Below are 27,108 nucleotides of genomic sequence, written 5' to 3' on the forward strand. Positions count from 1 at the left end.
TATCTTACAGATTGGGCGTTAGCATGTAATTGCTAGGTGAGGCATTTGGCCTCTTGCCATGTATTTTGGAAAACTTAGCCCTGTCTACATGATTAGCCTTGTTTACATTATTCAAGGTTAGAGTGATACTTGGTTTTATTGACATATCAACTCCTTTAGGGAAGGAAGGGAACTAGGTTTTGTTGACAAACTACTCTGCCCAGACACTGTGCTCTCTTATATATCTTTGTATTAAATTGTTATGACAACCTTATGTAAGCTTCTCTGACAAATGGCCTCAAAACTGTGAAGTCACAAGATGAAATTTTTCCATGTTGGCTAAGAGCCTTTGGAGCAAAAACTTAAGAATCTAGTAAGATATGTTGCTAGATGAGAGAATATATAAGCTTCTAAGTTTTAGGTGAATAGTAAAGCATTTAAAAATTGTATCTGACGTACTTTTCATTCAAATATAGGAAAACTGCTTGGAGCAGAGCTTAACATTGTGGGCTTTTCTGGGCACAGTGGCTCAAGTCTATCCCAGCAACTTGGGAGGCTCAAGTTGAAGAGTTCCTTGAGGCTAGGAATTTGAGACCAGCCTGGGAAATAGCGAGACCCTGTCTCTAGAAATAATAAAATTAGCCAGGCATGGTGGTACATGCCTCTAGTCCCAGCTATTTGGGAGGCCAAGACAGAAGATTACTTGAGTCTAGGACAGGCGTCCCCAAACTTTTTACACAGGGGACCAGTTCACTGTCCCTCAGACCATTGGAGGACCGCCACATACTGTGCTCCTCTCGCTGACCACCAATGAAAGAGGTGCCCCTTCCTGAAGTGCGGCGGGGGCCGGATAAATGGCCTTAGGGGTTCGCATGCGACCCGCGGGCCATAGTTTGGGGACGCCTGATCTAGGAGTTCAAGGCTGCAGTGAGCTGTGATCCTGCCACTGTACTCTCATCTAGGCAATAGAAGTGTCCCTAAAAAACACTGTCTCTTAAAAAATAATAATTAAAAAAAAAGGCATAGACTTTTGCAGTCAGACAGTCCTCCCACTACTATTTGGATCATTCTTCTGGTTGGCAATAGAGGAATGATGATTTCTGTTTCATAGAGGTCCAAGGGGGTTACATAAAATGCATATATAGGTATTAATTCTGTAAGAACTTGGTAACTGGTAGGGTTTCCAGTAAATTATTTTTGGACCATTGATTAATTTGGGGAGAGCACAAACATTGTTTTTTTCTACTGCTTCACCAAAATAAATCTCACATAAATTGAGGAATTGCTACAGTAAATGAAACATGGAAATGTATGTGTTATTTTAGGATTACGAACACTAAAAAAAACCGTGAAGAAACTATTAATCAAAAAGTTTATCACTAAGGGCTTGTGTCAGTAGGCCATAGAAGGCAACTTAAAAGGCTTCTCCTTAGGTTAGGATGGAAAAGGATTTACAAAAGAATTAAACATATTTAAATCAAATATAAAAAACATCAAATAGATGAAAACCTGTGAATTAAAAATTATACTCAGAAAAACTCATCTATCACAATTAGAAATGGCTAGGGTATCAACTTCTTGCTCTGAAAATTGATAACTAAAAGAAAAATAAAGTACCTTCCTTTCCTATACAAATTATAATTCTGGGTTGTGAAAGAGTTTAGAGAAAATTCTTTTTTATAAAAGAATTGTAGCTAATGCACAAATAATGTATACATTTTCAACAAACATTACAAAATGGAGACAAACCAGGCATGGTGGCTCATGTCTGTAATCCCAACATTTTGGAAGGCTGTGGCAGGTGGCTCACTTGAGCCCAGGAGTTTAGACCAGCCTGGGCAACATGATGACACCCCATCTCTACAAACAATACAAAAATTACCTGGACATGGTGGTATGCACCTGTAGTGAGGAGGCATAGGTAGAAGGATTACTCGAACCCAGGAGGTGGAGGTTGCAGTGAGCTGAGATCACACCACTGTACTCCAGCCCAGGTGACAGGATGAGACTGTTTCAAGAAAAAAAAAAAAGACAAATCGAAAGTATGTCATGTTTAACAAAAAATCAGTGTCTTACCTATGTAAAGAGAAGAATTTTCAACTCCAGTAACAAAAAAAGTGAAGAGAATGATGGAATAATGGATAACTGATCTATTTCTTTTAATTTTTGTGTTTAACATATTGCCTTTTAACACATATAATTAACACAGTGTCTGGCAAACGTTGGCATCCTAGGAAGTCTGTTCAACAATTCATTTTCCCTATTTCCCCTACTTTTCACTAGTATTCTGTACATTCCATACAAGTTTATAGTCTATATGGTAAGTTTTAGAAATTGTACTCAGGAGGCTGAGGCAGGGAGGATCACTTGAGGCCAGGAGTTGAAGACCAGCCTGGGCAACACAGCAAGACCCCATCTCTAAAAATGAAAAAAAAAAAAAAAAAAAAAAGCCAGTTATAGCAGAACACACTTGCAGTCTTAGCTGCTCAGAAGGCTAAGGCAGGAGGATCACGTGAGCCCAGAAATTTGAGGATGCAGTGAGCTGTGTTCCTGCCACTACTCCAGTCTGGGTGACAGAGTGTGATCTTGTCCCATTAAGAAAAAAAAAAAAAGTAACATATAAACATTTCTTATGAAATACACCTGATGTTTTTAAACTTGTATTTTCCTCAAGAAATTTCTGAGAGCTCAGAGCCCTTTAACTTTCCAGGATAATTTATCATACCGTTCTTTTCTTTTGGCATATCATAATCTGTAATTGGATATTTCAGGTTGAAAAAAATACTGATAACCAATTCACAGAATTTTAATACCCTTTTTTTTTAAAGGCTGAATCATGTCAGGGAGATTTAAGCACATTGGCCAGTGTGGTTACATCATTAGCAAATCTTGGAAAAACTAAAGATCTTTCTCAAAATAATAATGAAATGTCTATGATTGAAAACGTAAGCAATGATGATACCTCTTTGTGTGAATTTCAAGAAATGCAGACCAACGGTGATGTTTCAAGGTAAGGTTTCTTTTGATTATCAGTACCCTTTGGTTTACATGTCTTTCAATATTTCTTTTTTTTTTTTGAGACGGAGTTTCACTCCTGTTACCCAGGCTGGAGTGCAATGGCACGATCTCGGCTCACCGCAACCTCCGCCTCCTGGGTTCAGGCAATTCTCCTGCCTCAGCCTCCTCAGTAGCTGGGATTACAGGCACGCGCCACCATGCCCAGCTAATTTTTTGTATTTTTAGTAGAGACGGGGTTTCACCATGTTGACCAGGATGGTCTCAATCTCTTGACCTTGTGATCCACCCGCCTCGGCCTCCCAAAGTGCTGGGATTACAGGCTTGAGCCACCGCGCCCGGCTCAATATTTCTTAAAAATATTTTTGTCTCAAATTCTATTTATAGAATTTTCAGAAAACAAATACAGGTTGATTATCCCTTATCCGAAATGCTTTGTTCAGACCAAAAATGTTTCAGGTTTCAGATTTTGGAACGTTTGCATTACTCTGGGTATCATGCATGCCTTTCTGACCTTTTCAAAAATATTTTTATAACACAGAGAAGAGAATATGCCCAAAAAAAAAAAAAAAAAAAAAAAACCAGTGAGTAATGCACGTAGGTTTTAGCTCCTTGTGGGGAATCTGGGAACCTGCCATTGGCATGCCTGGGCCGAACACATGCCATTTTATTATCCTTAGTGGGCGTGCTTGCTTGGGGGAATCTGGGTGTGTGCAGAAAATACTTTATCTCAGCTGGTCTTTTTTCCCTTGGGGACAGGGAATAAGCACTAAATATACTGTTATGCACCTGCATTTTGACTGAATCCATTATGAGAGATCAGGTATGAAATTTCCACTTGTGGCATCATATTGGTGCTCAAAAAGTTTCTGAATTTAGAGCGTTTTGGGTTTTATTATTAGGAATGCTCAACCTACATTTCTGTTTTCACTTAGAAAATTCAAGGCATGGTAAGTTTTAACTGAAAACCTACATTCAAGTATGAAAAGTTATATTCTAAGTAACAAAATCAGTAAGTGAATATTATAAGATTAGAAATGTAGTCTTAAAATTTAGGAATTTTTTTCTTCTAAAGATAAAGGTGTGTGAAGAGTGAAACATTTGTCTTTCTACACAATCATGTTGATCCTGCTTTTCAATTTCTAGTGATGAAAATTAATGTAAAAGACTTAGTTCAACCAACTGAGTTGTAATATTAGTTTAACCAACTAAGTGTTTTACATTAATATTCAGTTTTAAGTTACACTTGAAGAAAGTAGTATCAGAATTGTTATTCTTTTCTTTTTTTTTGAGACGGAGTTTCGCTCTTGTTACCCAGGCTGGAGTGCAATGGTGCGATCTTGGCTCACAGCAACCTCCGCCTCCTGGGTTCAGGCAATTCTCCTGCCTCAGCCTCCTGAGTAGCTGGGATTACAGGCACGCACCACCATGCCCAGCTAACTTTTTGTATTTTTAGTAGAGACGGGGTTTCACCTTGTTGACCAGGATGGTCTCGATCTCTTGACCTTGTGATCCACCCGCCTCGGCCTCCCAAAGTGCTGGGATTACAGGCTTGAGCCACCGCGCCCGGCCCCAGAATTGTTTTTCATTCTGTAAATATTAATGCTTAGGATATAGAAACAATTTCTTCAGGCTTTTCCCACACTACGTTTATCATCTAAAATATTGAATAAGCTGAACACATTATTTGTTCAGGAGGCTGAGGCAGGAAGATCACTTCAGCCTGGGAGTTTGAGTCAACCAGCAACTAGACCCCATCTCTAAGAGAAAAAAAAAGATAGTGATAAATATATACTGATTTGGCCAGGCGTGATGGGTGAACCCTGTAATGCTACCACTTTGGGAGGCCGAGGTGGGTGAACCACCTGAGGTCAGGAGGTCAAGACCAGCTTGGCCAACATAGTGAAACCCCATCTCCACTAAAATTTAAAAAATTAGCTGGGTGTGTTGGCGCATGCCTATATTCCCAGCTACTCAGGCCGGGCGTGGTGGTTCGTGCCTGTAATCCCCGCACTTTAGAAGGCTGAGGCAGGAATATCACTTGAGGTCAGAAGTTCTAGACCAGCCTGGCCAGTTTTTTAGCCTTAAATCTTAATTCTTGAATCCTGTATGGAATTGTTATTTTATTGTGGTGTTTGGTCAAGCTCACAGCTTCTGATGTCTCTTACAGGGCATTTGACACTCTTGCAAAAGCATTGAATCCTGGAGAGAGCACAGCCTGCCAGAGCTCAGTAGTGTGCATGGAAGGAAGTGTACGCCTCATTCCTGGAGAATCAAGCATAAATTATACCGAAAAAGAGGGGCCACTTCTCAGCGATTCACATGTAGCTTTCAGGGTATTTCTATATGTTTTTTTAATTTGTATGATGTGTTGCTTGATTTTGATCCACCTTTCAAAAATTAAAGTATGTTTTGTTGTGCTTTTAAAGTCAGAAATATCCCTGATAGAATTTCAAAACAGCAGCTAAAACATACTCATCTGGGCCGGGTGTGGTGGCTCATGCCAGTAATCCCAGCACTTTTGGAGTCTGAGGCTGGCAGATCACTTGAGGTCAGGAGTTCGAGACTAGCCTGACCAACATGGAGAAATCCTGTCTCTACTAAAAATACAAAATTAGCCGGGCACAGTGGCACATGCCTGCAATCCCAGCTCCTCGGGAGGCTGAGGCAGGAGAATGGCTTAAACCCGGGGGAGATACAGGTTGCGGTAAGCCGAGATCATGCCATTGTACTCCAGCCTGGGCAACAAGAGCAAAACTCCATCTCAATAAAAACAAAACAAAAAAACCATACTCATCTAGATATAGAAACAAAATTTCTTCGGGTTTTCTGTTTATCAAGATACTAAATAAGCTAGGCATGTTAGTGCACACCTATGCAGGAGGCTAAGGCCTTTTGCATGTGTTGCTTTTGTTCAATGCCTAGCTACTATTTTATAGTAAATCCATTAAGACCCAGATATTTTGCTCTTACCATATTAACTGCAAAGACTCCATTTGTTACATATCACCCTAATTAGCTGGCTTTCAGCATTATTATAAGATACAAATTGACTAGGTGCAGCGGGCCCCACTTGTTATCCCAGTACTTTGGGAGGCTGAGGCCAGAGGATTGCTTAAGCCCAGGAGTTTGAGACTGGCCTCTGCAACATGCCAAGACCTCGTCTCTATTATAAATAAAAATTACATAATAAATTAAAAATTTTAAATATACAAATCGTTTAATACATTTTAACTTTTAGTTTTTAACTTGCACTTTTTAGCCATTTTGGAGCAGGTACATTTGTGATTTGTTTTGTACCCCTAAAAATAATGGCAACAATTGCAATTACTTCTGTACCAACCTAATTGTGACAGAAACAATACATGCAGAAAACTAGAAATAATACATGTAGAAGACTAGAAAATCACTTTCTACTATTTGATTTGTCATTCAATAATGCTTGGATAGAGTTATGGACATGCTCACTGTGGAGACCCCACATTAAGATTGTATTGTTTTGACTCCTCCATTTTAACCACTTAGCTAAGGATTCTGTTAGCAAGATGTATGCAAAGGGATTGAATCCATATAGATTTCACTTAGCAATATATAGCAGTCCTGGAATGCCTGAGGGTGACGGCTGATACTTTTACTATAGATTATAAAAGTCCATGGATTTCTTAGGAGAAGATGTACAGCTATCAAATAAATAGTGTATCATTAGTAGAAATTGTGAGTACAAAGTAATATTAGTATTTATAAAATTCACCTTGATAGAAATAGCCACAGAGAAAACTCAGTGGCTTATAATAGTATAATTTGATGTAGTCAATAAAATAGATCAGTGAAGAAATTTTTATGTAAAATTTTACCAAAGAAAATTTACCTGGAAAAAATTACAAAATTTTTTTACATTCTACAGGAAAACTTAATGTCATTCTAAAAAATTATGGTAAGATTTATGGACAAGGGTAGAGCAAGGGAAAACTTGATTTTTCCCATTGTTCTTCCTTATTCTAATTAAAAAACATTCTTTTGTTTTCTTAGGTTTATGTTCTGCTTTGGATTTAAATGGGAGGAAGGATGAAATGAGATGTAGGAACAGGACCCATTGTGAGGGAAAATGACAGAGTGCTCTTTAGAAAGTAGGGGTAGTTTACCTGTTTATTGTTGATGTTGGTCCTCAAAGTTTTTGATGTCTTGAAATGTTTTGGACAGAAGAATTTGGCAAATTAGAACTTTTTTTTTCTTTCTAGGATTGGCTTTGTCATTCCATTTTGTCTTCCTATCTGCACAGTCAGCACTTACAAATTTTCTTACTCTCCTGAAAAGGACTGCTCCATCTTTCTTGGGAGTCTTAGAGCCTTGTGAAGTCAAATCTTTTACTTTTTAGTGATTTCCCTGCTTAGCTGCTAGAGTCTGATAATTTCATGGTTCTCACATTGAAGTTTTCTTGTCATGGGTTTCAAGACCTTACATCTGTAATCAAACCACTCAGTCTTCTCTTACTTGCTGAGCTGAATAACATTTTGTTCCACTGTTGCATTTCTACGTACACTGTAGTTTGCAGCCTGTTTTCACATACACTCTTTCCTTTGAGCCTTACCACATCTGTTGAGGTTAGAATTTTTAATTTTTTCTTTTTGAGACAGAAGTTTAGTGGCATAATCACAGCTCACTGCCGACTCAACCTCCTGGGCTCAAGGGATCCTCCTGCTTCAGCCTCTAATGTAGCCGAGACCACAGGTATATGCCACCACACCCAGCTAATTAAAAAAAAATTATTTGTAGAGATAGGATCTCACTCTGTTGCCCAAGTTGGTCTCATATTCCTGGCCTCAAGCAATCCTCTCGGCCTCCTGAAGTGCTGGGATTACAAGCATGACCCACTACACCTGGCAGGGATAGAATTTTTATTCTCATTTTGGAGCTGAAGAGAGAGATTTAGAGATTTTTAGTGTCTTGTTCAAAGCAATCTTGGTAATAAGGAGAAATCATCTAATAATGAAGCTTGAAGTTTGATTTTGAAAAATCAAGGGCAATAGTAATATTTAAGATTTTTATTGGCTGGGTATGGTGGCTCACACCTGTAATCCTAACACTTTGGGAGGCCTGCAAGGGGAGATCACCTGAGGTCAGGTGTTTGAGACCAGCCTGGCCAACATGACAAAACCTCATGTTTACTAAAAATACAAAAATTAGCCATGCTTAATGACACATGCCTATAACCCCAGCTACTCAGGAGGCTGAGGCGGGAGAATTGCTTGAACTGGGAGGTGGAGGTTGCAAGTGAGTCAGGATCACACTGCTACACTCCAGCCTAACCAACAGAATGAGACTCCATCTCAAAAAAACAAAACGAAACAAAAAATCCAGGTGAGGTGGTTCACTCCTGTAATCTCAGCACTTTGGGAGGCCAAGATGGGCAAATCACGAGGTCAGGAAATCGAGACCATCCTGGCCAACATGGTGAAACCCTGTCTCTACGAAAAATACAAAAAAAATTAGCTGGATGTGGTGGCGCATGCATGTAGTCCCAGCTACTCGGCCTCCTGGGCTGAGGAAGGAGAATTGCTTGAACTCAGAGGGCAGAGATTGCAGTGAGCCAAGATTGTGCCACTGCACTACAGCCTGGGTGACAGTGTGAGACTCCATCCCAAAAATAAATAAACACACATATATATATAAAACTTGATCAAGACAGAAGAAAAAAAGATTTTTATTAAGCTTCAGAATTTTTGGTATGATTTCATGTACCTTATTTCACTTGATTCTTAAAATCTCCTTAGAATAATTACAGTAGATCATATTTCCATGTTAGAAATTATGTATATGCAACAGAAGTGAGATGGTTTTGGAAATTGCATATACTTACTTCTAAAATGTTTAATCTTAATATTAGAATCAGTCTTTTTGGTCACCCATGTTTGCAACTTTGGAGACAATCATTCTTAAGCTTCGCTCCTCTTGTTACATAACAGAATTTTAACCATTCTTTTGCTTGCATTTCTGCCTTCTTCTTCATTTCCTTCACCATATTTTAGGCCTTTTAAAATTCCTTTCTTGATTTGTTACCCTAATACCTTTACTTCCGGTCTTTCTTTTCCATTTCTTCCTGTGTGCTGGTACCAGTGTTATATTTATTAAAAATCAAATTATGTCATTTTGCTACTTATCAGCCTTCAGTGGCTTCCCATTGCCCATATGTTATAAAATGAAGTCCAGTCTCTATAATTTGACCTTTTAGGGCCCTCCGTGTTCTGATCCAGCTGCCCATGTTTCTCACACATGCCATTGCCTTTCTTAGCCCTTTCTATAGCTCATTCAGTTTTTATTCTTCCACTGAGATAATAGCACTTGCTCCCAGTGAACTCTCAGTAAATAGCTACTGAATGAATGTGTAATCTAGAGTCATACTGGTAATTAGGGGAAGTGATTAATGAAAAGTTGGGAGTAGAATCCAGATCTCCTAACTCAAATGATTTTTTTTGTATGTGTCTGGAGATTGGGGTTTCACTATGCGGGGGCTGGTCTCAAACTCCTGGCCACAAGCAATGATCCTCCCACCTCGACCTCCCAAAGTGCTGGGATTTTAGGCCTGAGCCACTGTGCTTGTGCTAAGCCTTCAAGGAAATTTTTTTTTTTTTTTTAAAGACAGACTGGCTCTATAACCCAGGCTGGAGTGCAGTGGCAGGATCTCGGCTCACTGCGACTTCTGTCTTCCAGACTCAAGCCATCCTCCTACCCCAGCCTCCCGAGTAGCTGAGACTACAGGCATGCACCACCACTCCCAGCTGATTTTTGTATTTTTTAATAGGTTTAATAAGGTTTCATCATGTTGCCCAGGCTGGTCTCAAACTCATGAGCTCCAGTGATCCGCCCACCTTGGCCTCACAAAGTGCTGGGATTATAGGCGTGAGCCGTCGCACCCGGCCATCCAGTGATTTTTTTAAAGGCTGTATTGAGCAGGCTGTTACCAGATTTCAATACAGAAACTGCTGAAAGATCATTGTAGAGGCAAGTAATAACTTCTAAAATAGATTGATCAGGTTTAGTTGTTGTCAACACTCTTAAAAAATTCAGTTCAATATATTGAACTTTTGTAATTTGAAAAATGTATATAATTCATTTTATAAACCTAAAGATCCACAAGAATTTTGGGGAAGGTCAGTCTCTCTGTAAGATAGGAAGAAATCTTTGTCTTTTTAGTTTCAAAGACTTGTTAAATGGACTATTGTTTCTTCAGCCAGCGTTAGCTTTCTAATTCAAAATACTAGAGTTTTATTAAGTATGTAAAACAGATTATCAAACATTTCACTGTAAACCCAATATGGTATAGTATTTTAAATAACGAGTCCCTTTAGTGTGTATTGTAAACTATTTCCATTTTATGATTAAATGTAGCAGAAAGTTTTCAGAGTTACCACCAGTATTGTGTAATCAGAACCTTTATATCCAGTGTTTATACATTTCAAGTATTAATATTTTATTTAAATGTAATTATAAAGTATTTTGCAGAAGTCTTTTTTTTTTTTTAATTTTTAGACAGAGTCTTGCTCTGTCTCCCAGGCTGGAGTATAGTAGTGCGATCTTGGCTCACTGCAAGCTCCACCTCCCAGATTGCAGCTGTTCTCGTGCCTCAGCCTCCCGAGTAGCTGGGATTACAGGCATGCGCCACCACGCCTGGATAACTTTTTGTATTTTTAATAGAGATGGGGTTTTACCATGTTGGCAGGCTGGTCTTGAACTCCTGACCTCAAGTGATCTGCCTGCCTTGGCCTCCCAAAGTGCTGGAATTACAGGCCTGAGCCACCACACCTGGCCCTGCAAAGGATTTTTTTTTTTTTTTTTTTTTTTTTTTGAGACAGAGTTTCGCTCTTGTTACCCAGGCTGGAGTGCAATGGCGCGATCTCGGCTCACCGCAACCTCCGCCTCCTGGGTTCAGGCAATTCTCCTGCCTCAGCCTCCCGAGTAGCTGGGATTACAGGCACGTGCCACTATGCCCAGCTAATTTTTTGTATTTTTAGTAGAGACGGGGTTTTACTATGTTGACCGGGATGGTCTCGATCTCTTGACCTCGTGATCCACCCGCCTCGGCCTCCCAAAGTGCTGGGATTACAGGCTTGAGCCACCGAGCCCGGCCTGCAAAGGATTTTTTTGTTGTTGTTTTGTGTCTTAATTGCACCTTCCCCGAAATTAGTAATTTTTGGTATTTCCCCTAATTTTTCAGACTTTCCTTTTATTCACCTTGGGTAATCCTGAAAAGATAGGATACATTTTGTTTTTGTTTTTGTTTTGAGACGGAGTTTCACTCTTGTTACCCAGGCTGGAGTGCAATGGCGCAATCTCGGCTCACAGCAACCTCCGCCTCCTGGGTTCAGGCAAATCTCCTGCCTCAGCTTCCTGAGTAGCTGGGATTACAGGCACACGCCACCATGCCCAGCTAATTTTTTGTATTTTTAGTAGAGACGGGGTTTCACTATGTTGGCCAGGATGGTCTCGATTTCTTGACCTCATGATCCACCCGCCTTGGCCTCCCAAAGTGCTGATTACAGGCTTGAGCCACCGCACCCGGCCACATTTTGTTTTTTAAGATTCGATCTTGCTCTGTCACCCAGGCTGGAATTGAGTGGCACAGTCCTGGCTCACTGCAACCTTGACCTGCTGGGCTCAAGGGATCCTTCTGCCTCGGTCTGCTAAGTAACTGGGACTATAGGTACACACCACCATGCCTAGCTAATTTCTTCTATTTTTAGAGATGGGGTCTTGCTGTTTCCCAGGTTGGTCTCAAAATCCTAGGCTCAAGCAGCCTTTCCACCTCAGCCTCCTGAGTTGCTGGTATACAGGCCTGAGCCATCACCCTTGGCTAAAATTTTTGTTGTGTTGTGTTGTGTTGTGTTTTGTTTTGTTTTGTAGAAGTGGGTCTCGTTATGTTGCCCAGGCTGGTCTTGAACTACTGGCCTCAAGAAATCCTCTTACCTTGGCCTCTTAAAGTGCTAGAATTACAGGTGTGAGCCAAACATTCTTAAATACATGAAAAATTTTCTTTTCAGTTACAGAATTTCCACCATTAATTGCCCTTTTGTTTTATTACTTGGTACCATTTATAAATAGGTAAATCATTTGTGACTAATAATGAACAAAGGCACGGTTTGTTTGTTTGTTTGTTTGTTTTTACATTTTTATGGAACTGTGTTTCAAACCTCAAGACTAGTAGCTAGAAGATGCCTTTGAGGGGACAGGTATGGTGGCTCATGCCTGTAATTGCAGCATTTTAGGAGACCATGGTGGGCAGATCACCTGAGGTCAGGAGTTTGAGACCAAGCTGGCCAATGTGGTAAGACCTCATCTCTACTAAAAATACAAAAAAATTGGCCAGGCATGGTGGCCCACGCCTGTAGTCCCAGCTACTCAGGAGCCTGAGGAAGGAGAATCGCTTGAACCCAGGAGGCAGAGGTTGCAGTGAGCTGAGATCGAGCCACTGCACTCCAGTGTGGGTGACAGAGCAAGACTAGGTCTCAAAAAAAAAAAAGTTATCTTTGAGAATCTGCTGAAAGCTATAATAGTCATTCCCCACAAAAATACATATGGGCACGTCCACCCCACCCCAGAGGTAGCCCACTGTTTCCTTCTGTACTTTTTAGGTATACATATATACATATCCTTTAACATAAATTGGGTCATCTATTTTAATACATACTGTTTTACAGTTTTTTCTACTTGGATGTCTGTGAGACTTTTTTTCTTAAAATTTTGTCTTTTATTTGCTTTGACCATTACCCAGTTTCAAAGCTACTGCCTGTGAGATTTTTTTTTTGTATGCCATTACATCACAATTTATCTTTCTAATTTTAATGCCCACATATATTCCATAGCATGGATTATTCTTTTCTCTAGTGATAGAAATTTGGGTTGTTGCCAGCATTTAATTTCATTGTTAGATGTAGAGCTGTAATGGACATCCTTACCCATGCTTTTTTGTGCATTGTGCAAGTATTTTGCTGGAACAGAGATTTAGAAGTGGTATTACTGGGTGTACTTATTTTTAAAATTTTGGTAGATAATAGACTTAATTGTTCTCCAGATTACCCCACCCTCTGTAGTGTGTACTTGGTTTTCTGTACCCTCACTATACTTGACACTCAATCATTTCAGTAATTAGAAAGTAGAAAAAAGTTTCAACAGTAGTAGTCAAACGTTTTAAAGAGCTGGATCAGCAATATAAACTGACCACTTGCTAGTAGTATGTCCACAGACTTACCTGTAGAATAAGTTTTAAAATGTTTTATTTAGTGCCAGGCTTCTTGTTGAGATGGAGTCTCGCTCTGTTGCCAGGCTGGAGTGCAGTGGCGTGATCTCAGCTCTGCCTCCCTGGTTCAAGCGATTCCCCTGTCTCAGCCTCCTGAGTAGCTGGGACCACAGGTGTGTGCCACCACATCCAGCTAATTTTCTTTTTGTATTTTAGTAAAGACGGGGTTTCACCATGTTGGCCAGGATGGTCTTGATCTCTTGACCTCGTGATCCGCCCACCTCGGCCTCCCAAAGTGCTGGGATTACAGACACAAGCCACCGTGCCTGGCCTGCCAGGTTTTTTAAATAGGGAGATTTCACACAGAATGAATGTGCTCTTTGAAAAACTGAAAGAGCTGGCAGTGCTGAGCCCATACTTCCATATGTTTTCGTTGTGCTGAATTCAATTCACAGCTGTGCCCTTTATCTGGGAATATGCTCTTCCCAGTTGGTACCAGCAAGCTGTTGCACTCTGTACTCTCCTGGGCCTGTAAGCATTTGAATTTGTTAACCCCTTAGCGTAAATGAAAGACACATTTATTGTACAGGATTTCTCTTTAAACTGAATTTGTTGTATGCTATTGTTAATCGAGAGAGGGAAGGAAAAGAAACATATTGTTAGACCAAGACAGGAAGTAACATAACCAGGTAGTATCATGGTTGATATTTATTGAGATTCTGCTCGTCTGAATATTGCTTTGTTAGAAACTGTGGGCTACTCATTTATTCTAAGCCCTATTAGCTATAAATTCTAGTGACTTGGATTATTTCAAGATTAGTTTTTTTGTGTGAATGTATTAGCTATCATTTGATCTAACTGGAACGTTCAGTCCTAAGATAATTTACCTAAATCCCTGTTCATACTAGCTCACCATGCCTTCTCCTATGCCTGAGTACCTGAATGTGCACTACATTGGGGAGTCTGCCTCCAGATTGCTGTTCTTATCAATGCACTGGGCACTTTCGATTCCTTCTTTCCAGGCTCTAGGGTGAGTTTTTTGAAGTCTTGAATATAAATGTGATTTTATAGCACACACGTACATTAAACAAGAACTTTCACTTTGGAAAGATTTGCATTAAAGGAAAACAGAGTATAACATAACTATAGGTTGTATCATTCATATGACAAATGATGGCAGCTGACTAGTATTTTCTCTGTATGTGGAAGAGTATCCATATTTTGAAGTTTGACTAAGAATTTGGATGGAATATAGTCAGTGGAATTGATAGAGTATGGCTAGCATTTTTAACAGGCCTCATCTTTCATTAGCTCAAAGATAGACTAGACTGTAAGACTGCCCCACTTTTCTCTCTCATCACTACTATTGCAGTGTTCATCCTGGGCATATTACTAAAGAGCTAAATTTTGCCTACAGTGGTTACGTTAAAAGTAAAGATAATTATTTTCCAATCGTGGCTGAAAAAAAAAAAAGAAAGAAAATGTAAACCCCCATAGTACCACTACTATGATTTAGAGGGTTAGTCTTACCACTAAAGAGTACATCTGAGGCTGAGCATGGTAACTAATGCCTGTAATCCCAGCATTTTGGGAGGTCAAGGCAGGAGGATGGCTTGAGGCCAGGAATTTAAGACCAGCCTGGACAACAGAATGAGACCCTGTCTCTACAAAAAAAAAAAAAAAAAAAAAGTTTTAATTAGCTGGGCATGGTGATACACAAATAGTCTCAGCTACTCTAGAGGCTAAGTAGGGTGGGGGCAATCACTTAAGCCCAGGAGTTCGAGGCTGCACTAAGCCATGATCACATGACTGTAGTCCAGCCTGGGGCGGAGCTAGACCCTGTCTCTTAAAAAAAATGAAAAGTGTATCTATATTCTGTTCTGAAGTAATCAGATGAGATAGAAAATGGCCTACTATAAGAAACTAAGGATTTACCTAAAGTTTGCCCAATGTATTCAAATTGTTATAAAGTAACTGGTGTGTGTAAAGGCAAAACAATGGAAAAAGTTAAGCCCATGGTTAGGAAGTTTTTATTCAAAATTAGAAAGTTTTAATTCAATTCTAGGACCCTACTCACCAGTATGATATTATAAACAATTCACTTTCACATCCTGTATACCTGTTCTTCCATTTGCCAAATGGGAATAGTAATTGCCCATACCTTATCCGTAGAGACTATTTTGAATATAACTAAGAAACATGCGAACATGATTATAAAAGGCATACAGAGAATTGAATAAAGGTATATATTTAACATTATAATTTGGTTTATTAATCAGTATGAGATATACCATGCATTAAATAATGTACTCAAATATTAGTTACATAGACTAAAAGCCTGATTTTCTAGAATGGTTAACCTTTAAAATGATTGTTAGTCCTTTTTTAAGATTCAACTTTCAGAATTTCTCTAGTTGTTTTGTGGGGTTTTTTTTTTTTTTTTTTTTTTTTTTAAGAGATGAGTTCTCCCTCTGTCATTGAGACTGATCTCGAACTCCTGGGCTCAAGAGATCCTCCTGCTTTAGCCTCCCATACAGGCGTGCAACACCTCACCCAATTTCCATTATGTTTGTTTGTTTGTTTGTAGAAAAAAAAACAGAATGTAAATTTGCATATTGGCAGTTGATTAATTTTATTTATTTATTTAGTTGGACAGAGTCTTGCTTTTTCCCAGGCTGGAGTGCAATAGTGTGATCTCGGCTCACTGCAACCTCCACCTTCCAGGTTCAAGCAATTCTCGTGCCTCAACCTCCTGAGTAGCTGGAACTACAGTTGTGTACCACCACACCTATAAAAATACTGTAGTTTTAGTGGAGACAGGGTTTCACCATGTTGGTTAGGCAGGTCTCAAACTCCTGGCCTCAAGTGTTCTGCCCACTTTGGCCTCCCAAGGTACTGGTATTATAGGCATGAGCCACTGCGCCTGGCCAACAATTGATTTAATCTTAAAACATTAAGTGTATTTCACTCAACTTGTAACTCACATTCATATGTCTAAAAAGTAACCTGGTGATATTTTTCATAATAAGCTATCAGTTATTATAGTAAAATGACAAAAGGAATTTTGGGGAGTGGTTTGAACTCTTTGAATTATTTACAACACCACTGATCCTGAGTACTTCTATTAAATTGAGTATAATTATCCTATGGAAATAATGCAGATGTTGAAGAAACCAAAAATAAGGCCTCAGGAGGTTTCTGTTTATAAAATAAGTGATTTTTATAGTGGTAGCTACATTTTCCTGTGATTTGTATTGAAAATCAGTTTCAATGTAACAACCACAAGATTCTTTTTAATTAGAATAACTTGATCTAGCAATCAAGGCCATTATGCAGACTCTTATTTTTTATCCCTATCTAGATGATTCATAGATCTTATTTATGTGTTGACTTAATCATATGGATAAGGACTAAGTGGTAATGATGGAAAAATTCTGTTATATGGAAATAAAAGCTATTCTAAAAGTAGAAACTGGCATTAGGTTTTATTTTTATCTCAAAATATAAAAGTTGGTGACCAAGTCCTAATATTACAGAGAGAAACCGATAAGCAACATTAATCATTTTCTAAAATCAAGATTATTTTGATCACTAACTTTAATTGAAGGGAACAGTAGCTTAAAGAATCTTACTAAACAGTGCATGGTTAGTGCCATTTGTATTTTACAAGGCTTCCATATCTTACAAAGGTGTTGAATTTCAGTACACAGTTAATATACTGTTTATATTTTACAAGGCTTCTGTATTTCACAAAGGTATTGATTTTCTGTTTTAAGATTTGTAGTTTTCAGTCAGTATTTAGAGGAATTCAGTTGTTGGTTTCAAGTTCTGCCTGCATAATTTAGGTTAAGTAACTAGATGAGTAGTGGTAGATTCCATCGTGGGGTAGTGGAGAGAACTTGGCATGATTTGCCTGGAATAAGTGTGGCAGCAGTCATCTCTACCTAGATTTTTACAATATAACCAAAAGCTCCAAGCCACCACCATTTACCACAGGAGATTTTACTTATTGAATAATGTAAGCAATAGCTTTCCATTAAATGCTAAGCCAGAAAGTTGAATCTTTTAAATTACCACTGAAACATAATATAATGTTTCCTGGAACTTTGTGGTTTTGAAGCCTGTAACTTTGTGGGTTCATTGCCATATCATTGATATTTTTCCCTGAGGCTGGTGCCTTCAGTATTATCAGATATGGATGGCTCAAAAGTTAATATTCCTTTATGAAAATCGATAGTATGAACAATTATATAATCTCTAATTGTGAGTCCTGTATACATATTTTAATGAACGTTAACAATACAGGCCAGATGTGGTGGCTCATGCTTGTAATCTCAGCACTTTGGGAGGCCAAAGCAGGTGGATCACTTGAGTTCAAGACCAGCCTGGCCAACATGGTGAAACCTGTCTCTACTAAAATTTCCAAAATTAGCTGGGCGTGGTGGCAGGCACCTGTAATCCCAACTACTCGGGAGGCTGAGGCAGGAGAATCACTTGATTGCAGGAGATGGAGGTTGTAGTGAGCTGAGATCATGCCACTGCACTCCAGCCTGAGTGAGAGTGAGACTCCGCCTACAAAAAAAAAGCAAACCCACGAAATGGTGCAGTAGTTAGAGAAAAATACCTGTACCTGTTTGTAAGAGAAATTAACACATTTACTGTTTTGCAAGTTAATGCTTTTTTTAAAATAGAGATAGAGGTCTCACTATGTTGTCCAGGCTGATCTCGAACTTGTTGCCCCAGGTGATTCTCCCAACTCAACCTCCCACAGTACTGGGATCACAGGCATGAGCCATCATATCCGACCTTTTTTTTTTTTAACGTCAACACTTGTGTTGCTTTTTGAATGCTTTATTGATAATCTTAACTACAGTCTCCACTGAGCTCTTTTTGCTTCTTAAAGGAAAGATGTTTTGAACATAAACTACAATAGTCATTTGTTTTCTTTTCCTTACAGGAAAAACTGGTAGCAAACATGCCCTTACCATCCCAAAATATTAACCTTAAATGGAGGAGTCTATACTAAGAAATTTGACTTTAGCATTTTACTTGCTAAATTGTGTAATGAGGTATAAAGGAGCATAAATGTTCAAATTCTGTTCTGATGCATCTGCTAGCTTTTGTATCTTTGGACCAAGTAACCTAAATTAAATGAGGCTCAGTGTCTGTAAATTGGGAGCAGAAACACTTGATTATGAACTACACCACGTAGGTGAGATAATGAAAGTAAATGTATCTAAGCCATTGCCTGCTGCAAAGTAGATAATAAAAGGTCATTTTTCTTCATTCTCTTCAGGACTACCTTTTTAGAGTGGCCTTGCTGTTTTTCTTTCTTAATGTAATTGAACTTTTTAAAAACATAGCTATCCCATAAGGATTTTTGGTTTGGGGGGTTGGATAAATGTAAATAGATATCTTTCGGTAGTTGGTTTCTGCAGTCCTTCCACTTTTCTTTTGGAAACACAATATTCTGATAGGCTGTTTCTCATCTGCCACGTCTGTCTTTTTTCCTTAGTAATAGTTATGGCATTCTTACCCTTTGCACTTATACTTCTGTTTTCTGAGCTTCTCCAACAATGCCAAGGTATTTCCTTACTGCAAGATACAAAGCACAGGCCTGCTCTGATTTTTTATTTTTCTTTTTTTTTTCCTTTCCTGTGTTTACTAGTAAACTACTTTGGTTAGCTGTTTCCTCTTTAAAACTTCAGAATCAGGCCAGGCGCGGTGGCTCACACCTGTAATACCAGCACTTTGGGAGCTGAGGCAGGAGAATCACTTGAATCCAGGAGATGGATCACAAGGGTGGATCACGAAGTCAGGAGTTTGAGACTAGCCTGGCCAATATGGTGAAACACCATCTCTACTAAAAATACAAAAATTAGCCAGGCATGGTGGCACACACCTGTAGTCCCAGCTGCTTGGTAAGCTGAGGCAGAAGAGTTGCTTGAACTGGGGAGGTGGAGGTTACAGTGAGCTGAGATGTGCCACTGCACTCCACCCTGGACGACAGAGTGAGACTCAGTCTCAAAAAAAAAAAAATCAGAATCAGAGGTTAAAAGTGAAAACTGAATTTACTCTAAATTTCTTCATGTTAGCTTTTAAATTTTTTTTTAAACGTTTAAAGTAATATTGAAGTGTAGGACTATAAATAAAGTAAAACCTCACTCACCAGAGGTAACTAACCCTACTGTTAACAGTTTTGTGTTCTACTAGAATTTTTCCTTGAGATATTTATTAGACAAATATGTACACATATTTACGCATCCTATTCTTTGCCTTGCTTTTTACACTCACAGACTTCTTCCTGCATTGGTACATGTAAATTTACCCCATTTGTCCTTATGGCTTCTATTATAGTATTCCATTTTATGCATTTATTCCTTACTAGTAGACATTTGGGTTGTTGCCAGTTTTCTTTGTTACTATATACAGTGCTACAATGTGCATTTTGTGGCATTGCATATGTATTTTTGCCCACTTTTGATAGTATAGTCTTCTTAGTATAGGCATGCGTTGCTCGTTTAATGATGGCTATATATTCTGAGAAATGCATCCTTAGGCAGTTTTGTCATTGTGAACATCATAGAGTGTACTTACATAAGCCTACTACACATCTAGGCTATATGCTATAGTCTAGTTCTCCTAGATTACAAACCTGTATAGCATGTTACCGTACTGAATAACATACGCAGTGGTAACACAATAGTAAATATTTGTGTATCTAAACATAGAGAAGTTTCCATAAAAATATGGTATTATAATCTTATGGGACCAGCATTGTATATGCGGTACATTGTTGATCAAAATGTTGTGCTATGCATGACTGTATTTCTATAAAATAGTTTCTTAGAGGTGAAATTGCTGGGTCTAAGGAAGTGTACAGTTTAATTTTTAATGACTACTACCAAATTGTTCTTTGAAAAGATGTTGATCCAGTTTATGCTCATGTAGCAATGATGAGAATTAATGCTTATTTCCTCACCTCTCCCTCAATTTTGAATTTTTATCCATCTTTAATTAAAATAGTATTCCTTATTTTTATTTCCTTTGATTTTGTTTAAGATTGATATTTTTAACCATTTTCTATATGAAGATTGTAAAATACTGGTTTTCTTTGCATTTAAACTTTATTTTGAAATGATAGACAGTTTCTTGTGGCGAGTAATCCTTCTCAGATACTGCACAGAAAAGAGATCAGCCTGGAATTAAAATTTCACATTAATAATTATCAGAAAAAAACTTGCTGTGACTAAGCGGACAGTATTAGCATTCGTTTCAACTATGTTCAATTATTTAATAAAATGTAATGTCATAAATAAGGCTGTGACTCTTAACAAATGATTTCTGTTAAACACACTTAAAATTAGGATTTTAAAGCTTTATTTATTAAGCAAAAGTATGTAAGTACCATTCATCAGGTTCGACATATTTCCTATCAGAATGTTCTTAACAACTTAAATCTCTCCAAGACGATAGGATAGGATTTAGTAATTCACTCAGCAATTGTTTTTGGAATACCTATTGTATATCTGTTCTCACCTTAGCGCATTTGCCCGTTTTCCCTGGGATACTATTCCCCTAGATCTTTCTGGTTTTTGGTTTTTTTATTTTAGTTCTCTAACATCTTTCTCCACTCAAATGTCACTAGCCTCAAAAATGCCTTCTCTAACCACCGTTACCTAAACCTTCCCATTTTCTAATATACATACTTTATAGTAATGTAGAATTTATATGACCTGAAACTAATGTATATATTATTTATATATTTAAAATTATATGTTTGTTATTTCCCCTCTTTTTCATGAAGGCAAACTTAATTGACTTGATTGCTATTTCTCCAGTACCTGGCATATACTTTCTCAATTTTTTTTTTTTTTTTTTTTTTTTGATACAAGGTCTTGTGCCAGGTTAGGGGCTGGAGTGCAGTGTTTCTTCACAGATGCAGTCATGGTGCGCTACCCCATCAAACTCCTGGCCTCAAGCAATCCTCCCACCGTAACCCTCCTGAGTAGCTGCGACTACAGGCATGTGCCACAGCACCCAGCTAATCTTTTTCTTTCTTTTTTTTTTTTTTTTTTTAAATACATAGGGTCTCACTCTGTTGCCCAAGGTGGAGTGCAGTGGTGTGATCACAGCTCACTGAAGCCTCGACTTCCCCAGGCCCAGGTGATCCTTCCACGTCAGCCTCCCAAGTAGCTGGCACTACAGGTGTGCACCTCCACACGCAGCTAATTTTTGTATTTTTTGTAGAGATAGGGTTTTGCCATGTTCCCCAGACTGATCTGGATCCCCTGGGCTCAAGTGATGTGTCTGCCTCAGCTTCCCAAAGTGCTGGGATTACGGGCATGAGTTACCGCACCCAGCCCCAGCTAATTCTTATATTTTACTTCTTAATAACTCTAAGCAAGATATATAGAATATATAGTGTCTCTGTATTTTATATAGTTAGACAGCCTGAGACCTGGAAAGTTTATTTGCCTAATTTCAAATGGGTAAGTAGGTTTAAACCGTGGTGCTTTGACTCCTGTTAAATAATTTTTCTACTCTCTTATGCTGCTGAGATTACTTAGAAATTCAGGAAAGAACTTTTGTCCTTTCTAATCTCTTGTTATTCATAGTAAAATCCTGGGTATCTCATTTGTAGGGATACTAATATCTCATCTGAAACATACTTATTCAATGAACCATTTTTCTCCTAAAATTGGTTGCTTGCCTACTATAAAATAATTATAGAGGCTGGGAGTGGTGGCTCATGCCTGTAATCTGAGTACTTTGGGAGGCCAAGGTGGGCAGATCACCTGAGGTCAAGAGTTCAAGACCAGCCTAGTCAACATGTTGAAACTCTATTAAAAATTCAAAAACTAGCTGTGTGTGGTGGTGCATGCCTGTAATCCCAGCTACTCGGGAGGCTGAGGCACAAAAATTGCATGAACCCAGGAGGCAGAGGTTGCAGTGAGCTGAGATTGCACCACTATACTCTAGCCTGGGTGACAGAGCACAACTCTGTCTCAAAAAAAAATAAAATAAAATAATTTGAATTGCCCTTTCTTTTTAACAGTATTTACCTGTATTCAGAGCAAAAGAAAGCTTGGAAAAGGTGGTGGTGGTTGGTCTTTTTTTTTTTTTAATATATGCGTTTGCTTTTATTTTAAGAACAATTTTTATTCCATTTCTATGGAATGGAAAGTTAAAGCCCCAGCTTGTTTAGTTTGAAATATTACTTGCGGCCGGGCGCGGTGGCTCAAGCCTGTAATCCCAGCACTTTGGGAGGCCGAGGTGGGTGGATCACGAGGTCGAGAGATCGAGACCATCCTGGTCAACATGGTGAAACCCCGTCTCTACTAAAAATACAAAAAATTAGCTGGGCATGGTGGCGCATGCCTGTAATCCCAGCTGCTCAGGAGGCTGAGGCAGGAGAATTGCCTGAACCCAGGAGGCGGAGGTTGCGGTGAGCCGAGATCGCGCCATTGCACTCCAGCCTGGGTAACAAGAGCGAAACTCCATCTCAAAAAAAAAAAAAAAAAAGAAATATTACTTGCAATTGTTCTTATAAACTGGCTGACTGATAATGAGCTAGCTACTATTTAAATGTCTAAGCATTCCTCGTTTCTCATTTTGTTATCAGCTACACAAAACACAGACTCGATCATATCTTTTCTAGAGTAATTTTAGTTTAGTAATATGTTATTTTTAAATATTTGGACTAGGTGTAAGGTTTATAAAACTTATTTTAATAATATCTGATTTTGTGCTTTTATTACTGTTTTTAATAGGCAAGAAAACAGCATATTACTGGTGAAAGCTTACTGGAATGAACTTTTTACCCTTGGTCTTGCCCAGTGCTGGCAAGTGATGAATGTAGCAACTATATTAGCAACATTTGTCAATTGTCTTCACAATAGTCTTCAACAAGGTAAAAAGCACCTTCCTTATTACCTTTTCCAGGATGTAGGAGGCAATAGTCATTTGCTTCTTCCTTATATTTAATAGCAGAGGGGTAATCACGTTAAAATGTCATCAAAAATAGATATACCAGAAGGCAGCATCACATTCCCATCTTACTTCCAGACTCCTACCCCTGGTTCATGTCTTACATACCTGTAATGGTTATAAAGCCTACCTTCAGGAAAGCTGTGGTTGACTAATTACTAATGGATGTGTTTTACATATGTCCCTCTGCTATAAATGAAAACTTTTTTCCCCTAAAGTCACTAACACACTTTTAAGTATTAAAATCTTTATTGTAAAACTTTATTCTGCTTCAGTTTTCTTTCTTCTTAACAATATTTTTACTAAGTATTTGTTTTTATTATGTCTTGGTAGTAAAACATGTAGATGGTTTTGCTCACTTTTTCCCAACCAATATACGTTTAAATAAAGTCCTATTACCAAAATTTGAGTCTTAATTCTAGTTTTCCAGTGTTTCAGATGGTTATCTTTACTTTTTATGTTCTCAAAGGTGTATCTTGAAAGCAAACATTTCAGCCAGGCGGGGTGGGTCACGCCTGTAATCCCAGCACTTTGGGAGGCTGAGGTGAGATTGTGTGAGCCTAGGAGTTTGAGACCAGCCTGGACAATATAGTGGTACCCCGCCTCTACAAAAAATTTTTTAAAATTATTTGGCCATGGTGGAACATACCTGTAGTCCCAGCTACTTAGGAATCTAAGGCAGAGAATTACTTGAGCCCAGGAGTTTGAGGTTGCAGTGAGCTATGATTGCACCATTGCACCCTAGCCTGGCCAACAGATTGAGACCCATTTCTTTCTTTTTTTTTAAAAAGGAGCCATTACGTTTAAAGTTTTCTTTTCTTTTTTTTTTTTTTTAAACAAGTCAGGTACCATAAGCATTCAAATAATCCATTTTTTATATGTAATTTTTTCCAAAAGCAATTACCATGAGAAACTAATTCATTTTTTAAAAGTACTTTTGCAACATCAAAAGAATTAAGATGAAATATAAACCCGGCTGGGTGCAGTGGCTCACAATTTGGGAGGCAGAAGCAGGCAGATCACTTTAGGTCAGGAGTTCAAGACCAGCCTGGCCAACATGGGGAAACCTTGACTCTAAAAATACAAAATTTGGCTATGCATGGTGATGTGCACCTGTAGTCCCTGCTATTCGGGAGGCTGAGGTGGGAGAATTGTTTGAACCCAGGAGGTGGAGGTTGCAGTGAGTCAGGATGGCCCACTGCACTCAATCCTTGGGCGACAGAGCGAGACTCTTGTCTCAAAAAAAAAAAAGGAAAGAAATATAAACCTTTCTACTTAGAATTTTTATACAGATTGTATACTAACAGCTTGTTGTTATTGAATGAACAGTATCTTAAGATGATTAATTTTAGCTATAATTACAGAAATACTGAATTTTAAACATTTCTATACTGGTTATACTCAAAGCTTAAAATTCATGAGAGGAAGGCCACGCACAGTGGTTCATGCCTGTAATCCCAACACTTTGGGAAGTATAGGTGGGCTAATCACTTGAGCCCAGGAGTTCAAGACCAGCCTGGGCAACATGGTGAAAGCTCATCTTTATGAAAAATACAAAAATTAGCCGGGCACAGTAGCAAGCACCTCTAGTGCCAGCTACTTGGGAAGCTGAGGCAGGAGAATTGCTTGAGTCCAGGAGGCGGAGGTTGCAGTGAGCCAAGATCGCCCCACTGCGCTCCATCCTGGACAACAGGAGTAAAACCCTGTCTCAAAAACAATTTAAGATTTAGAAAAGTTTTCAAAATTCCTGAGGAAAATATATGGGATGAAAGTAGTTGTTGATTTTAGACAAAAACTAGAAACATTTGTTTATTTTTAATTAAAGATAAAATGTCAATAGAAAGAAGAAAATTGTTGATGGACCACATCTTCCGACTACAGGAGTTTTGTAACAGCATGGTTAAACTCTGCATTGATGGATATGAATATGCCTACCTGAAGGCAATAGTACTCTTCAGTCCAGGTATATAAACATTTACTATTCATTCAAAATAAAATGTTTCAGGATGTGGAGAAATAGAAACCCTAATATGTTGCAAGTAGGAATGTAAAATGGTGCAGTTGCTTTGGAAAAGAGTTTAGTAGTTCTTCAAAAGATTAAACATGGAGTTATATGACTCAGCAGGTTCACTCTTGTCAGCCCAAGAAAAATGAAATTATATATCTGTGCAAGAATGTGTATCTAAATAGTCACAGCAGCATTATTCATAATAGCCAAAAAGTGGAAACAATCCAAATGTCCATCAACAGATGAAGAAATAAATAAAATGTAATGTATACATATAATGGAATATCATTAAGGCATAAAAAGGAAGGAAATTCTAGTACCTACTACAACATGGATGAACCTTTAAAACGTTCTGCTAAATGAAAGAAGCCAGTCATATTGTTTGATTTCATTTATATAAATATGCAAAATAGGCAAACCTGTATAGACATAAAATAGGTAAGTGGTTGCCACAGGCTAAGGAAAAGGAAGAAATGGGAAGTGACTGCTAATAAGTAAAGTAGTTTTTTTTTGGAGTGACAAAAATGTTCCAAAATTAGATTGTTCTGATGGTTGTACAACTCTGAAAATACTAGAAACTATTGAATTGTATATATATTTTTTGAGTCTTACTCTCTCACCCAGGCTGGAGTGCAATGGCACAATCTTGGTTTACTGCAACCTCTGCCTCCTATGTTCAAGTGATTCTCCTGCCTCAGCCTCCATAGTAGCTGGGATTAGAGGCATACACCACCACACTCGGCTCATTTTTGTATTTTGAGTAGAGACGGGTTTCACTATGTTGGCCAGGCTGATGTTGAACTCCTGACCTAAGGTGATCTGCCGGCCTTGCTTAGCCTCCCAAAGTTCTGGGATTACAGCTGTCAGCCACTGCACCCAGCCTGAATTGTATACTTTAAATTGGTGAATTTTAACGATGTTAGACATTTATCGGGATATAAAAAGGGAGGTTGAGAAGTCAGTGAAATATGATAGACTTTGGCAGGGTGCAATAGCTTATGCTTGTAATCCCTACAGTTTGAGAGGCCAAGGTGGAGCACTGGTCAGAAGTTTGAGAAGCCTGGGCAGCATAATGAGACCTCTTCTCTACAAAAATCAAAATGGAAAAAATCAGCTGGATGTGCTGGTGTGCACCTGTAGTCTCAGCTACTCAGGAGGCTGAGGTGGCAGGATCACTTGACCCTGAGAGTTTGAGGCTGCAGTGAGCTCTGGTCACGCCACTGCATCGTAGCCTGGTAGACAGAGATGCTGTCTCAGAAATAAAATATAAAAAATATTACAGACCTCTATTTCTATTGCCACATCGAGGTATATAAGAAATTATGAAACCATAAATACCATCTCCATCAAAAAATTATAATAGAAATATGAAACACTCTAAGCATTTCAGTGGTCACTGTAACATTTCACAAAAACAAATTTTAAAAGAACTTCATAAAAATTATGCCTTGAATTCTTAGGTTTGTATTCTTAGGCATTACTAAAGGCAGAATGAGAGATGAGTATTACTATGATGATGGGTTAAATTTCCAAACATCTTATATAAGTTACCAACAAATAGAAAAACTGGTCTCTTGTTTCCTGCCAGTTTACAGTTTTCATAGATGATAAAATGATGGTAAACTCTCAATGATCAATTTCTGAATAAGAGAAATTGTTCTCTAAGTTAGGTTCTGTATTTTTCGTTCTGATATATGTTTCTGTTCTTGTGCATCATAATAAAATTATCTGACGAAACCTTCTTTCGGCCAGTGATACCAGTAAAAACATTAAAGCCTGTTTTACTGTTTCTTATGAGTTAGTAACATATGTTTTTATTCTTATATCACAATTTGTCACCTTCATTTTCCTTAGGTGAAAATTGAAAGAACATAGATTTGAAGTT

The 27,108-nt window shown here is 38.4% G+C and overlaps 1 protein-coding gene across 11 annotated transcripts in view; it reads left to right on the plus strand.

Moving 5' to 3' along the window:
* The window catches only part of NR2C1 (nuclear receptor subfamily 2 group C member 1), a 51,847-nt gene that overhangs the window by 20,363 nt on the left and 4,376 nt on the right, over positions 1-27,108 (plus strand). For 10 of the 11 annotated variants that reach the window (XR_012518367.1, XR_012518368.1, XM_074402402.1 and 7 more), the window contains 6 exons: positions 2,808-2,989; positions 5,165-5,330; positions 14,134-14,255; positions 21,121-21,249; positions 22,999-23,138; positions 25,041-25,178. Coding sequence is in view for 9 of the 11 variants with exons in the window: in XM_074402402.1 (XP_074258503.1) it covers positions 2,808-2,989; positions 5,165-5,330; positions 14,134-14,255; positions 21,121-21,249; positions 22,999-23,138; positions 25,041-25,178 (877 nt within the window). In the remaining 2 variants the exon portion in view is untranslated. The remainder of the gene's footprint in view (positions 1-2,807; positions 2,990-5,164; positions 5,331-14,133; positions 14,256-21,120; positions 21,250-22,998; positions 23,139-25,040; positions 25,179-27,108) is intronic. The other variant, XM_039472353.2, reaches the window with a different exon arrangement.

The sequence above is a fragment of the Saimiri boliviensis genome, chromosome 7 (genome assembly GCF_048565385.1).
Source record: "Saimiri boliviensis isolate mSaiBol1 chromosome 7, mSaiBol1.pri, whole genome shotgun sequence".
NCBI lineage: Eukaryota > Metazoa > Chordata > Mammalia > Primates > Cebidae > Saimiri > Saimiri boliviensis.